At 41.0% G+C, this 16508-nt stretch overlaps 1 protein-coding gene across 3 annotated transcripts in view; it reads left to right on the forward strand.

The window, feature by feature from the left end:
- The window catches only part of adcy5 (adenylate cyclase 5), a 469096-nt gene that overhangs the window by 415820 nt on the left and 36768 nt on the right, over positions 1-16508 (forward strand). For all 3 annotated transcript variants that reach the window (XM_059967665.1, XM_059967666.1, XM_059967667.1), the window contains 2 exons: positions 7923-7949; positions 11149-11281. In XM_059967665.1, the coding sequence (XP_059823648.1) occupies positions 7923-7949; positions 11149-11281 (160 nt within the window). The remainder of the gene's footprint in view (positions 1-7922; positions 7950-11148; positions 11282-16508) is intronic.

Consider the following 16508-nt stretch of genomic DNA (forward strand, 5'->3'; position numbering starts at 1 on the left):
TGATTCCTCAAAGAATTCTAACAAATTTGTCAGGTAAGATCTCCCCTTGAAGAAACCATGCTGACTATGACCTATTTTATCAAATGCCTCGAAGTACCCGAAACTACATCCTTAATGATGGACTCCAATGTCTTCCCAACCACTGAAGAATGGCTAACTGGCTGTAATTTCCTTTTTTCTGCTTCCCTCGTTCCGAAAGAGTGAAATGACATTTGCAATTTTCAGTCCTCTAGTGGTTCTTGAAAGATCATTACTAATGCCTCCACTGTCTCCACAACCTGCTCATTCAAAATCCTGTGGTGTAGTCTATCTGGTCCAGGTGATTTATCTACCTTCAGACCTTACAGTTTCCCAAGTACCTTCTTCTTAGTAATAGCAACTACACTCACTTCTGCCCTCTGACACACTTGAATTTCTGCCATACTGCCATAGTGAAGGCACAAAAATACTTAAGTTCCTCCGCCATTTCTTTGTCCCCTATTGCTACCTCCCCAGCGTCATTTTCCAGTGGTCCAATATCCATTCTTGCCCCTCTTTTGCTCTCTATATATCTGATAAATCATTTGGTATCCTTTCTTATATTATTGCCTAGCTTCCCTTCATGTTTAATCTTTTCGCTCATGGCTTTTGTTAGTTGCTTTCTGTTGGTTTTTAAAAGCTTCCCAATCATCTAACTTCCCATAATTTTTTGCTATATTATATGCTCTCTTTTCCTTTTTACTATCTTTGACTTCTCTTGTCAGCCACAGTTGCTTCATCCTCCCTTTAGAATACTACTTCATTTTTCGAATGCATCTATCCTGCACCTTCATAATTTCCCCCAGGAACTCCAGCCACTGTTTTTTTTTGCTGTCATCCCCACTACTGTCCCCTTCCAATCAACTCTGGCCAGCTCACCTCTCATGTCTCTGTAACTCCCTTTACTATATGTAATACTGATACATCTGACTTTACCTTCTCCTCTCAAACTGCAAGGTGAATTCTATCATATTATGATCACTGTCTCCTAAGGGTTCCTTTACTTTAAGCTCCCTAATCAAATTTGGTTCATTGCATAACACCCAATCCAAATTGTCTTTCCCCTAATGGGCTCATCCACACATTGCTCTTAAAACCATCTCATAGCAATTCTACAAATTCTCTCTTGGGACCCAACACCAACCAGATTTTCCCAGTCTACCTGCAGATTGAAATCCCCTATCACTATTGTAACATTGCCCTTTTTACTTGCCATTTCTATCTCCCGTTGTAATTTGTATCCCACATCCTGGCCTGTATACAACTCCCACCAGGGTCTTTTTTACCCTTGCATTTTCTTAACTCTACTCACAAGGATTCCACATCTTCTAATCCTATGTCACCTCTTTCTAAGAGTTTGATTTTTACCAACAGAGCCACCCCTTGTTACACTTAAATTCAACCCACTGACTACAGTTTTGCCCTGTCATCTGCCTGTCTTTCCTCACAGTCTCACTACACGCTGCATCTACTTGTATACCAACTGCCCCATCCTTAGCCCCATCATTCCGGCTCCCAAGCCCCTGCCAAATTATTTTATGCCCTTCCCAACAGATCTAACAAACCTGCTGCAAGGATATTGATCTCCCTTGGGTTCTGGGGTTACCTATCCTCCTTGTACAGAAGAGATCCCACCCCCAGAAATCTGAAACCCTGCCCCCTGCACCAATTCCTCAGCCACACATTCACCTGCCAAATCATCCTATGTGTACCCTCATGGCGTATGGCTCAGGTAGCAATCCAGAGATTACTACCCTGGATGGCCTGCTTTTCAGCTTCCTCCCATTTCGTACCTATGTCATTGGTGCCAATATGTACCAAGGCTTTTGGCTGCGCACCTTCCCCCTTTTACAATGCTGTGGACCTGATCCAAGACATCCCTGACCCTGGCTCTCTGGAACCAATATACCATCCAGGTGCCTTTTTCACCTCCACAGAACCTCCTGTCTGCTCCCTTAACTATGGAATCCCCCGTAACTACTGCACACATCTTCTCTCCCTTTCCTCTGAGCCACAGAGCCAGACTTAGTGCCAGGGACTTGCTGACTGTAGTTTTTCCCTGGTAGGTCTTCCCCCAGCCCCCAACAGTATTCAAAGCAATATACAGTCGGCCCTTCTTATCCGTGAGTTCCGTATGCATGAATTCAACCAACAATGAATCGAATAAACCCAGAAGTGCTCTTCCAGCACTCATTGTTCACCTCTCGTTTGTTTGCTACTTGATTCCTGTGAAAAAATGGCTCATAAGAAGCAAATACATGGTCAACGCAATTCCTCAAAGGCTAAGAGGTAAAGGTAAAGTGTCATCTCTCGCCCAAGAAAGTAGAAATATTAGATCTTTTGAAAAGTGGTATGTCGCTTTCTGAAGTGGGCTGTAAGGTTGGTAAGAACAAATCGAGCATTTGCACAATAAAGCAGAAAGAAGCTGAAATTCATATTAGTGCTGCCCGTACAGCGGCAAAACTGATCTCTCTGATTCGTGATAAAGTGCTTGCGAAGACTGAGAAAGCATTAAGTGTGTGGCTAGAGGATATGTCATAGAAGCATATCCCTGTCGATGGCCAAATTATACATGAAAAAGCTCTTAGTCTCCATGAGCACTACTGTGACGGGGTTGATGAGAGCAAGAGAAAAGAGTTTAAGTCTAGTAAGGGATGGCTGGCTAGCTATGTAAAGCACTACAGCCTCAAGAATGTAAAGATCACAGGAGAATTGGCATCGGCTAATGCCAAGGCCACAGCATTAGCCCCAGAGGAGCTCAAGAAACTCACAGAAGAGAAAGGCTACCTTGAAAGATTTGTTTGCTGATGCAAAGAAAAAGAAGAGACAGCTTCCTATAACAATGTTTCTAACTAAAGCATCTGCAGTTCTGAAGTCTCAACGTTCAACGCTTGAAGATCCTCAGCCCTCAACCTCCACAGTTCCTGACTTTAGTATTATTGACCCTCCTCCAAAGCGTCCTTATTCCCTAAACAAGACAGTGTAGCAATTACTGTACAGGTATTACAAGTTTTACTCATTGTTTGATCATTGTTCGCCTCGCATCTCGTTCGTTCGCTGCTTGTGTTGTGAGCGAGAGGAATGTAGTTTTTCTTGTCAATATTCTCTAAACATTACAGTATAATAACTATTTACATAGCATTTACATTGTATTAGGTACTATAAGTAATCTACAGGAGGATGTGTACAGGTTATATGCACCATTTTATATAAGGGACGTGAGTATCTGCATTTTTTGGTATCCGTGGGAGGTCCTGGAACCAATCCCTTGCGGATAAGGAGGGCCGACTGTACTTATTATTGAGTGAAACAGCCTCAGGGCTACCCTGCACTGGCTGTCTATTCTCTTTCCTTATTCTGAAAGCCACCCAGGTACCTGCCTCCTGCAAGAGCCTGCAGTCTTTGAACTGCAGTTCCAGTTCCCTAACATGGTCTCAGGGAGACTAGAGGTTTCCCAGAATTCCCACACCTCACTCAAACATACCACTAACTCTGGACCCTTTCTCAGTGTACTATCTATTTACTAGTAGACAAATAAAGAGAAAAAAAAACTTAACTATCAACTTACTTGGAACCTCTGCCTGTGCTTGCCCAAACCTGTTCTCACCAAAACTGTTGAGTCAAATCCTCCCATTCTAACACTGGCCCACACCAACAATGGCTGCCTCGTTTGCACCTCCCTTCTTTTTATTGGCTCAAATAAAACTCGCTCCCAATGAGACTGTTTCTTTACAAATAGCTCCTGCCTTGCCACGATGTCTCTCTCTCTCTCTCTCTCTCTCTCTCTCTCTCCCCCTCTCCCTCTCCCTCTCCCTCTCCCTCTCTCTCTCTCTCTCTCTCTCTCTCTCTCTCTCTCTCTCTCTCTCTCTCTCTCTCTCTCTCTCTCTCTCTCTCTCTCTCTCACACACTTGCTATTTCAAATTTTGACTCATTCCCAATGAAACTTATCTTCCTTCTGAGGGATTCCAGGTAGCTTATCACTCAGTTCAGTCTCAGTTTCTCACAACCTGCTTGTCACCCAATTCTGGCTCAGGGAAACACTGTCACCTCTGAAATCATGGAGATTCTCTTTCTCTCTCAGAGGGTCATGAGTCTTTGGAACTGTCTTCTGCAGCGTCCTTGTTCAGCTCTAAAAATCTCAAACTACACCACATTTGGAGTATTGTGTTCAGTTCTGGTCGCCTCATTATAGGAAGCTTTAGAGAGAGTGCATAGGAGATTTGCCAGGACTAGAGAACTCTCTTATGAGGAAAGGTAGGAGCGTGATTGAGGTGCATAAGATGATAAGAGATGATAAAGTGGATATCCAGAGAATTTTTCCCAGGGTGAAAATGGCTATGAGGGGACATAACTTTGTTTATAGGAAAGTGTAGAGGGAATGTTAATGGTGTTGTTTTACACAGAGAGCAGTGGGTGCATGGAATTCACTGCCAGGGGTTCTGGTAGAGACAAATATGATAGGAACATTGAAGAGACTTTTAGATAGGCATGGGTTAAAGAAAAATGGAGGGCTATATAGCAGGGAAAGGTTAGATTGATCTTAGCATGGGTTAAAGGCTTAGCAGAATATCATAGACCAAAGGGCCTGTACTGTCTGTAATGTTCAGTGTTCTACGTTTAAAGGGCAGGCACTTTGAATAGTTGTAAGGCAGAGGTGGTTAGTTATTGACAAGCAAGGGTGGAGCGTGGGTGATGTGAATTGATATTAAAATAATATTAGATGGTAGGGCAGGCTGAAGGAGTAAGTGGCCTACTCATGCTCCTGATTGAGAGTTTTGAATAACTCCTAGTTTGGTAACATAATTTAGACAGAGAAATGGAAACACAAGAGACTCTGCAGATGTTGGAACCTGGAGAAATGCAAAATACTTGAGGAACTCAGCTGGTCAGTCAGCATCTATGGAGGGAAATGGGCAGTCAACATTTTGGATCGAGGCCTTTCATCTGGACTCTATGGACTTACAGGTCCAGGTGAAGGGTCAGAAGCTAAAGTACTGACCATCCATTTCCCTTCACAGATGCTGTCTGACCTGCTGAGCTCCTAGACAAAGAAGTCCATAGGACCATAAGACTTAGCAGCAGAATTAGGCCATTCAGCCCATCATATCTGTTCTGCCATTCCATCATGACTGATCTTAGATCCTACTTAATCCCATATACCTGCCTTCTCACCATATCCTTCGATGCCCTGACTGTTTAGCTAACGATCAACTTCCCCCTTAAATACACCCATGGACTTGGCCTCCACCACAGTCTGTGGCAGAGCATTCCACAGATACACCACTCTGTGGCTAAAAAAGTTCCTCCTTACTGCCCTGGTGACTGGGAACACAACAGTTAAGCTGCAAACAGAAACTCTTGCACAAATGGTAAAGTTCAAATAATCTGTTTGGTATGGTCACAAGTTTATTATTGGCACACATACAGTGAAAAACTGTTCTACATGCCATCCACACAAATCATTTCAGCACATCAGTGCAGTGAGGTAATACAAGGGAAAACAAAAACAATGCAAAATAAATAGACAAAGTGCAGTGCAGACAGATAATAAGATGCAAGCTCCTAACGAGGTAGATTTTGAGGGCAAGACTCCATCTGATCATACTGGGAGCCAGTCAGTAGTCTGATAACAGCAGGATAGAAGCTGTCCTTGAGCCTGCTGGTGTGTGCCTTTAAGCTCACTGCCTGATGGGAGAAGAGAGAGAGTCTGGGCTGGATGGGGTTGGGGTTTTTGATTATGCTGGCTGCTTTAGCAAGGCAGTGAGAAGTACATGCAAGAGAGGTTGGTGTCCACGATGTGCTGATCTGTGTCCACAACTCTGCAGCTTCTTATGGTCAGTACAGGGCAGTTGCCACAGCAAGCCATGATGCATCCATACAGGATGCTTTCTATGGTGACATTCGACTGTCCTTTTGGTCAAAATGTTTGTAGAATGCATTGAGCTCATCAGGAAGGGATTCAGGCTGCTCTCAGTAGAGCATTTTCATTCATACTCTAACCACCTGTTCATAAATAAATAACTAGTGCAAGAGGAAAAGCGAGGTACTGTGTATGGATCATGCATTGTTCAGAAATTTGATAGCACAGGGGAAGAAACGCTGAGTGTGGATCTTCAGACTCCTATACCTCCACCCTGATGGTCGTAAAGTGAAGGGGGCATGTTTTGGATGGTGAGGGTTCTCAGCGATGGATGCTGTCTTCTGAAGATCAAAATTAAAGGGTATGAAGTTAAGGGATGAATCTAATGGGTCGGTTCTGAGAGAGCATAGCCTTGATGGACCAAATGGACTCCTATATTGTAAGAAAATGTGTGAAACTGGTACTGTGTTTTTTATCACTTTTTTATTCAGGAATGTTAAAAATTCAAAGTAATTTTTTTGTCAAAGTACATATACATTCAATCAGTGGCCAATTTATTAGGTACACCTGATCATTTTCTAAACTTCGATAAAGACACCCTTCAGCTCCTTACAGTCCTAGGGAAACAGTTCCAGCCCATTTAGAATCAGAATCAGGTTTATTATAACTCAGTGGCCACTTTATTAGGTACACCTCTATACCTGCTTGTTAATGCAAATATCTAATCAGCCAATCATGTGGCAGCCACTCACTGCATAAGATCATGTCAACATAGTCCAGAGGTTTAGTTGTTGTTCAGGCCAAACATCAGAATGGGGAAGAAATGTGATCAAAATGACTTACCATGGAAGGATTGTTGGTGCCTGACAGGGAGGTTTGAGTAGCTCAGAAACTGCTGATTTCCTGGAATTTCCACACACAACAGTCTCTAGAGTTTACAAAGGTGCAAAAAGCTTTAAAAAAAATCCAGTGATGTATAGTTCGGTGGGTGAAAACACCTTGAGAGAGGTGAGAGGGGAATGGCCAGACTGGTTCAAACTGACGGGAAAGTGATACACATTACAATGGTGTTTAGAGATACATCTCTGAACACACAATGTATTGAACCTTGAAGTAGATGGGCTTAGGTACAGCAGGTATGTAATGAAGTGATCACTGACTGTATGATGTTTCTAGACCAAAAATGATCAACAAAGTTCAGGTGTAACATTCTCTGATGTTCTGATGGACCCAACAACTTCATAGCATGACCATTCCTACATCTGAACAAGATGCTATAATATTTTTAAATTTTAGTTTATACTTTTAGTTATTATATTTTAGTTTAGTTTATAAATACTTTAGTTCCTCAAACTGCAAAATCTCACTATTTTCAGTAATTGTTCTCTCTTGTCAAGATGGTCTCATGACCTCACCATCTACCTCATCATGACCCAGCACTGCTGTTTCCCATAACAGTCTATTCTGCCTTCTTTTGCAACACATTCAAAATGCTGAGGGGATTTAACAACCCAGGTATCACCAATGGAGGAGAATAAGCAGTCGATGTTTTGGGCTGAGACCCTTTTCTAGAACGAAAGAAGGCAGAAGCCTAGTTCTGAATTCTGTTATTGCTTTTCCTATATAATACCTCAGTGCACTGATCTTTATAGATGACATGCAAAACAAAGATTTTCACTGTGACAGTAACAAACCATTTTAACAACTTACCAATTTTATCCATCTTATATACTTTTGTTGCCATTAATACTGTGGTGATACAGTTAGCATATTGAATGTTTTTTGTGTATTTTCCAACTTTGGGATAATATCAACCTCTGTAAGAACAGAGCCCGTTCATACCTAGGAACAGCCTGTAGATATCTGATTAAAACAAAGATCTCTTCCATGGTCTAGATGTAATGAAATTATAAGACCGTGTTTTAAACATATCACTGCATGGAAACTCTTCCACTGAATGCCACCATTTGGGGATCATTGCTGTATAACTTACCATGTTACAGTTTGTAAATTTTTACTAACCATTTTCTTTCTTTACCCTCAGCGTCCCCTCGAATGAAACGTGGACTTGGTGAGTGTTGTTGGGTAATGTGTAAACTTATACCAGAAATTAAGTGGCAAATTTAGCCCACATTAATTTTCGCATGTCTATCTGCAGTAATAGGGTATCAATGCTGACTATTAGTCATCTATATTACTTGTGTTGGTGGTTAAATAAGCACTTTGTTGCTCCACTGAATGAATCCTCTTAACATCTTCAATCCATTGCACTTGCTGACAGTGATATGTTGTTCTTAAAGATGAAATGCAGTGTTCCTAAACTGGATATGTAAATATAACAGTCATAGAAAAAAGTTCAAAATAAATTTATCATCAACGTACATATATGTCACTGTATACTACCCTGAGATTAATTTTTCTATGATAATCACCAAAAATACTTTTAAAAAATTAGCCTTATTTTTGTCATATGTACTGTACATTGAAACATACAGAGAAAAATATCATTTGCATCAACGACCAACACAAGCTAAATATGTGCTGGGTGCAGCTTGTGAGTGTCACTGTGCTTTGGGTGCCTACACAGCATGTCCACAACTTACTAACCCTAACACATACATCTTTGGAACATGGGAGAAAACCAGAACATCCACATGGTCACGAGGAGAATGTACGAAAGCAGCGGTAACTGAATCTGGATCACTGGTGCGGAAAAGCGTAATGCCAACCGCTATGGTACCATGCTGCCCTTAATCATCACTCATTAAGGATGCATGGAGTTAGGAGTAATGTATTAGCACGGACCAAGGACTAGTTAGTCAGCGGTGAGTAGAGTGGTCAGGGGTCACTGCTGGACCCGCAACTGTTCATGATATACAAAAACAAAATGACAGAGGGCACCGGCTGTATAGTATCTAAGTTTGCTGATGACACCAAACTGAGCAGAAAAGCAAATTACAGAGGGGATGCTGAGAGTCTGCAGGGGGATATAGATAGGTTAAATGAGTGGGCAAGGGTATGACAGATGGAGTGCAACATTGGTAAATGTGAGATCATCCACTTTGGAAGGAAAAATAGAAGATCAGATTATTTAAATGGTGAAAGACTGCAACATGCTGTTGTGCAGAGGTACTTGGAAGTGCTTACATCACAAATTTTTTTAGGAGTAACAGGTTATCAAGAAGGCAGTGAAATATTGTTCTTAATTGATAGAGGGATTGAATTTAAAAGCAGGGAGGTTATGCTACGACTTTACAAGTTACTGGTACGTGCAGTTCTGATCTTCTTTCTTGAGAAAAGGTATACTTGCTTTGGAGATAGAGCAGAGGAAGTTCCAGAGATAAATGTGTTAGTTTATGAGAAGAGATTGAGTCACCAGGGACTGTACTCACTGAAATACAGAAGAATGAAAGTGTGTCCTATAGAAATTATGAAAGGAATAGATACGATAGAAATAGGAAAATTATTTCTACTGGTAAATAAGACTAGAACTAGAGGACAGGCTTATAATTCCGGGGACTAGACTGCGCAGAGATGAGGCAAAACTGCTTTTCTTGGAGGACAGTGGAGCTGTGGAGTTTTCTGTCCAGGGAAACAGTAGAGGCTACCTCACTTATTTTAAGAATAGTACAATTGCATGCAGGCTTTTTTTCTCCTCAGAAATTCTCACAACAAGAGCTCAATCACCAAAGCATAGAAAGCTGTGAACCAAGCTTTGGTAACTAGGATTAGTACCAGCACAAGCAGGTAAAACCTGAGGTACATACATAGCCAAGCACACTCATTTCTCAATTGCTAGGAACTTTTGGACTATTGTAGTGGTTTAATATTGTGGCTTTCTGGAGATATACATAGATGTTGCTATGTATGCCTAATTTTTTAATACTATTGTGTAGTGTCTTTGAGTTGATACCAGTTGTAGATATTACTATCAGGACAATGTACACCCTGTTCATGTTCCATAGTCTTTCAATTTCCCCTTTTAATTCAGCATCTTTCTGATCTTTTTCACTTACTGAATTCTGTATTTTATGTGTGTTTGGAAGGCCAATATCTATTAAGTACTGTAAGTTCTTGCTTTTTTTTCCTGTGATATATCAGGATGGTTAACATGGATTGTCCTATCTGTAATAATTGATCAATGGTAATATGATTTGTAGGACTCTGACTCTAAAACTGGATCAGGCTTGTATTTATAGTAAGGGTGTATTTTATGAGTTTATATTTTAAAACAAAATTTTGCCATTTGATTGTGCCTGTGTAAGAAATCAGATTGAAAAAGGATCTAGTTAAACCGAGTTAAACTGCTACAGGATCTGGAATTGTGTTGGATTGTTTCTGGTTTCTCTTGGCATTTATGCATTTATTGTCTGAATTTGTTGGTCTTTTATTATGTATTTTTGATAACTCTTTGTGTTAAACCACCTGATATTGCCACAAGAATTCCACTGTTTCTGAGAAGAGGTCTCCAACTCTAAGGCAGGTGTTTGATGCTTCCTTGTTGCTCAGTTCATGGGGATGTCTTCCATGGAGGGCCATGCTTTTCCTTTGGTTAACCTGTAGTGATAATTTCTTCATTTTTCTGGGTTGTGCTTTCTTTCATTTAAGTTTAGTGGTGGGTACTTCTATTATTTTATTATGGATTATTATTGCCAGTACTGAGATGCAGTGGAAAACTTGCTTTACACAGTGTTCATACAGATCAAATTATTACATTACATTGAGGGATGGAGAATAAAGTGTACCAGCTATATAGAAAGTGCAGTACTGCTGAACAATAAGGCACATGATCATAACAAGGTAGATTGTGAATTCATGAGTCCATTTGTTGTGCGAGGGAACCATTTATTAGTCTTATAACAGTGTGATGTAGATTGTGAGGCTGAGTGTCTTGGTGGAAGGGCCGAAATGGCTAATACGGGAGGGACATCATTTTAAGGTTATTGGAGGAAAATATATTGGGGTTGGCTGAGGTAGGTTTTTTACCCAGAGAGTGGTAGGTGCATGGACATACATTAGGGACATTTAAGAGACTCTTTGATAGGCACATGATGAATGAAAAATGGAGTGCTCTGTAGATTGATGATGGAGTACTGTAGGTTTAAAGGTTGGCACAAAATTATGGGTCGAATGGCCTGTACTGTGCTGTAATATTCTATGTGTGCCTGTTGCTATCCTGAACAATTCTTTTGATTCAGTTGGGTGAAAAACATGGCTCCTTCAATTTATTTACTGACTAATTATCTTAACAACTTCTTTCCTTCAAACAGTTCACCACTATTCTCAAAAGTCTCTCTGAAGATCATGACGCCAGTTATAATCACAGTGTTTGTCCTGGCTCTGTACCTTCACGCACAGCAAGTAGAGTCGACTGCCAGGCTGGACTTCCTGTGGAAGCTGCAGGTAAGAGTCTAGCCAAGTCTCATTGCCATACACTTTGGGTCATCGTTCCCAAATGTGGAATTCCCTCTGCATCTCCATGCATTGTTTATGGCGTGGAGTGAGCATTGTAGGCATTGTCCAAACATTCGAACAATAATGGGATCAGAGCTTGGTCCCATGACCCAACCAAAATACATTTGGTAACAATTTTACGTTTCAGTTTTCAAAACTCTTTCTTTTACTAAACTTTAGAGGCAGCAGTGTTGAAGCTTTACTAAACCCTGGTATTGTGCTCAGTTCTGGTTGCCAAATTATAGGAAGGATGTGGAAGCTGTAGAGAGAGTGCAGAGAAGATGCACCAGGATACCACCTGGATTAGAGGAAAGATTGAGTGAGTTTTCCTTTGGAGTGATGGAAGTTGAATGGCAACTTGATAGAGCTGTATGGGATTCTGAGAGGTGTAGACAGAGTGGTCAGCCAGGATCTTTTTCCCAGGGTGGCAATGCCATCTGTTTAAGGTGATTGGAGGAACGTTTAGGGGAAATATCAAAGGTATGCCTTCACCACATCAGTGCACGGAACGTACTGCCAGTGGTGGTGGTAGAGGCTGATGCAAAGCAGTCATCTAAAAGGCTCTCAAATAGGCACGTGGGTGTGTTTTTTAAAAAAAGGAAGGTTATGGGCTGTGTCAGGTTGATCGTGGAATATGTTTATATAGGTGAGCACAAGATTGTGGGTTAAAAGGTCATCCTGTGCTGTGCTGTTCTATGTTCTATGATTTCTAGTTATCCTGAGTTGTCCACTGTGTCCTGTAGTCTGCAGATGTGGAGATTCTTGTGAAAGAAGCTGAATTTCGGGATCACTTTAAGAATAAGTGGCCTTCCTTTTAATATAGAGCTAAATATTTATAATGAGTTGTGAATCATATAGCATTGGTCTGACTGGCCCTGCCAATCAAGGATCCTACCTAAGCTCACCTGCATTTTGCCCATATCCTTCTGAATCTTTCCTGTCCAATTGCTTTCCAAATGGTGTTAATGTATCTGCCTCAACCACTACCTCTGGCAGCTCATTCCATGTACTGGCTGCCATGTGAGTGAAAAAAAATCGTCCCTGAGGTCCCTTTTAAATCTCTCCCCTCTTATCTTACTTATGCCGATTAGTTTTCGACTCCCCAATCTTGAAAAAAAGACTGTGTACATTAACCCTTTCTATGGGCCTCATGATTTTATACAGCTCTGTAAGATCACCTCTCCTTCTCCTGTGCTCCAGTGAATTGGAATTGGTCTATTATTGACACTTGTACCGAGATGCAGTGAAAAGCTTGACTTGCCTAGTGTTCACACAGATCAGATCATTGAGGCAGAACATGGTAAAACAATTACTAAATGCAGAAGGAAGTGTAACAGCTACTGTCGGCACCTGCTCAACCTCTCTTCATAACTCAGTCCCTTGAATCCCAGCAACATCAACATCCAAATTTCCTCTGCCCTCTTTCCAGCTTAATGGCATCTTACCTATAGTGAGTCTTCAAGAATATTTGGAACTCTATTCTCAAAGATGCTGGAAGGCAGATTTTCTGAACCTACCTTAGGCAAGAAGTAGATAAGTTACAAGCGCCTGACTTACAGACACTCAGACATATGAATGAGCCCCCATAATGTCATTAAATTCAAAAATCCTACAAAGGTACATGTGTTTGGTACCTACAAATGAATTAGTTAAGTCAAAGTGCAAGATGGTCATAGTATTGCTGTACTGAGCTGGTGATTATAGCTCTCCAGTTGAATCAAGAACCAAGTGGTTAAAGGGTTTCTCTCACTCTCCCTTTCCTTCTCCCTCTCTCTCACCCTTTCCCTCTCCTTTTCCTTCTCCCTCTCTCCCTCCCCTTTCTCCACCCTCCCTGTCCCTGTCCCCTACCCTTTCCCACTCTCTCTCTCCTCACCTCTCTCTTTAGTAATTGTTCTTTATCAGCCTTGACTTTTTTGATACCATTTGTTACTGGACTGTAGACGTTGGTATGTTAACATAGTTTTGTGTATTTTCTAACTTATGAACTAAATTGATTTACAGTAGTCTGTAAAACCAGAACCCATTTGTCAGGTGCACATTCTGTAAGCAAGGAATGAAGCGTTACTTGGGGTGGGGAGGACAGAACATGGAACATAGATCAATGCATTGGCCCATGATGTTGTGCCAAATATGATGCTAAATATTCTCTTCTTGTGAGTCATTAATATACCTTCATTCCCTTCATATTCATTTGGGAATCAATTTGAAGAGATTAGGGGAGAGGAGGTTAGTTCACAAATAGAGAAAGCTAGTAGACAGTGTGTGAGGGAGGATAGGCAGGTGCTAGAGAAGGGGAGCGCTCAGACCGAAGATGTAGGGGAGAAGGAAGAAAAAGATAAGGTTGATCGCATCATTAAGGATAAACAGAAAGGAAGAGGTAGAGAGTTTCTTACTTGCATCTATTTTAATGCTAGGAACATTGTAAGAAAGGTGGATGAGCTTAGAGCATGGATTGATACCTGGAAATATGATGTTGTAGCTATTAGTGAAACATGGTTGCAGGAAGGGTGTGATTGACAACTAAATATTCCTGGATTTCGTTGCTTCAGGTGTGATAGAATCGGAGGGACAAGAGGGAGAGGTGTTGCATTGCTTGTCCAAGAAAATATTACAGCGGTGCTTTGGCAGGATAGATTAGAGGGCTCATCTAGGGAGACTATTTGGGTGGAATTGAGGAATGGGAAAGGTGTAGTAACACTTATAGGGGTGTATTATAGACCACCTAATGGGGAGCGAGAATTGGAGGAGCAAATTTGTAAGGAGGTAGCAGATATTTGTAGTAAGCAGAAGATTGTGATTGCGGGAGATTTTAATTTTCCACATGTAGACTGGGAAGCCCATTCTGTAAAAGGGCTGGATGGTTTGGAGTTCGTAAAATGTGTGCAGGATAGTTTTTTGCAGCAATACATAGAGGTACCAACTAGAGAAGGAGCAGTGTTGGATCTCCTGTTAGGGAATGAGAAAGGTCAGGTGACGGAGGTATGTGTTGGGGTCCAGTGATCACAATGCCATTAGTTTCAATATAATTATGGAGAAGGATAGGACTGGACCCAGGGTTGAGATATTTGATCGGAGAAAGGCTAACTTTGAGGAGATGCGGAAGGATTTAGAATGAGTGGATTGGGACAATTTGTTTTATGGGAAGGATATAATAGAGAAATGGAGGTCATTTAAAGGTGAAATTTTGAGGGTACAGAATCTTTATGTTCCTGTTAGGTTGAAAGGAAAGGTTAAAAGTTTGAGAGTGCCATGGTTTTCAATGGATATTGGAAACTTGGTTCGGAAAAAGAGAGATATCTACAATAAATATAGGCAGCATGGAGTAAATGAGGTGCTTGAGGAATATAAAGAATGTAAAAAGAACCTTAAGAAAGAAATTAGAAAAGCTAAAAGAAGATACGAGGTTGCTTTGGCAAGTAAGGTGAAAATAAATCCAAAGGGTTTCTACAGTTACATTAATAGCAAAAGGATAGTCAATTTCTTTTCTTCGGTATTCACTAAGGAGAAGGATATTGAATTGTGTAAGGTAAGGGAAACAAGAAGGGAAGTTATGGAAACTATGACGATTAAAGAGGAGGAAGTACTGGCGCTGTAAAAGTGGATAAATCTCTGGGTCCTGACAGGATATTCCCTAGGACCTTGAGGGAAGTTGGTGTAGAACAGGGGTGGGCAAACTTTTTGACTTGTGGGCCACAAAGAGTTCTAAAATTTGACAGGGGGGCCGGACTAGGAGCAGATGGACGGAGTGTTTTGGTAATACACCTCATAAGAGAAAATAAAATATCATGGGATATGTAGAAAACATGTGCTTTAATTTCAATTGAAAATGAACAAATGCATTACAACAAAATATTTGTCTTTGAAGTCCCATGGTATTTAGCTATTTATTGAAATTACTTTTAAAACACTGAAAATTAAATGAATAAAATACAGCTTTTTTTAATAGTAACAGTTATTATTTTAAAGCACTGAAAATTCTGTTATCCTTCAAGATATTATCATCATCACTTTCCTCCTGACTGTCTTTATTTCAAAAACGGTAGGAGATGCAGGTCTACTTGTCCTGCTCCTTCTTATTCAATTGTCCCCTTTGCCAAAACTCAACAACGACCAGCACAAAGACAGAACAGTGACAGCGCGCCAGTATGCGAAGCGCATTATTTGATCTGGAGCGCATTTTTTTATTTTGAGAACGTACGTGCACCTGCGCACTACTCATGTCCATCACTTAACAGAAATGACATGTAACATGTAAGGCTTATTGAAAAAAATATTTTCAAATGCATTTTTTACATAACACAACGAAGAAACTTATTTTTAATTTCAGTGGGAGCAGTGTTGTTGGTCTCCCTTTTTAGCCAGCGCATCAAAGTCTGGATTTAGTTTTGTGGCGATTCTCAGGATGGATCTGAGGTGTTGGTCAGTTAACTTGGATCTGTGGCTGGCTTTGTTGATGTTCATGACACTGAACGCCTGTTCACACAAATAGGTCGAGCTGAACAAAGAGTAAAGCGCAAATGTGGAGTAATATGCTGCACCTCAACAAAGGTCAATGTGTAGCGGTGTGCTACATGCAATGCTAAAATTACGACATGGAGTCGGTAACTGCAGTCGAAGAAAAAAACTTTATTCGAAATCCCCAGCCTCACTTTTAAGCCTCCCTCAACCTGCCCCCCGTGGCGCAGAGGCTCCAAAGCTCTGTGCTCGCAAATCCCCGTAGGCTATCTCCCTTAGCCAGAACGCTGGCTAATTGTGAGCCGGTTCGGATGTGCCAGGAAATGGGTCACCACAAATGTATATAGAGTGCGTCATCTATTGGGAAAACGCCAGAATTGCGGGGAAAAAGCGTTAACAAGGTTTATTAATATAATTTCATCAAGTTCTGCGGGCCGGATTAAAAAGCTTAACGGGCCGCATATGGCCCATTGGCCATAGTTTGCCCATGGCTGGTGTAGAAATAGCAGGGGCTCTGACAGAAATATTTCAAATGTCATTAGAAATGGGGATGGTGCCAGAGGATTGGCGTATTGCTCATGTGGTTCCATTGTTTAATAAGGGTTCTAAGAGTAAACCTAACAATTATAGGCCTGTCAGTCTGACGTCAGTGGTGGGTAAATTAATGGAAAGTATTCTTAGAGATGGTATATATAATTATCTGGATAGGCAGGATCTGATT

Source organism: Hypanus sabinus, chromosome 4 (genome assembly GCF_030144855.1).
Source record: "Hypanus sabinus isolate sHypSab1 chromosome 4, sHypSab1.hap1, whole genome shotgun sequence".
Lineage (NCBI taxonomy): Eukaryota > Metazoa > Chordata > Chondrichthyes > Myliobatiformes > Dasyatidae > Hypanus > Hypanus sabinus.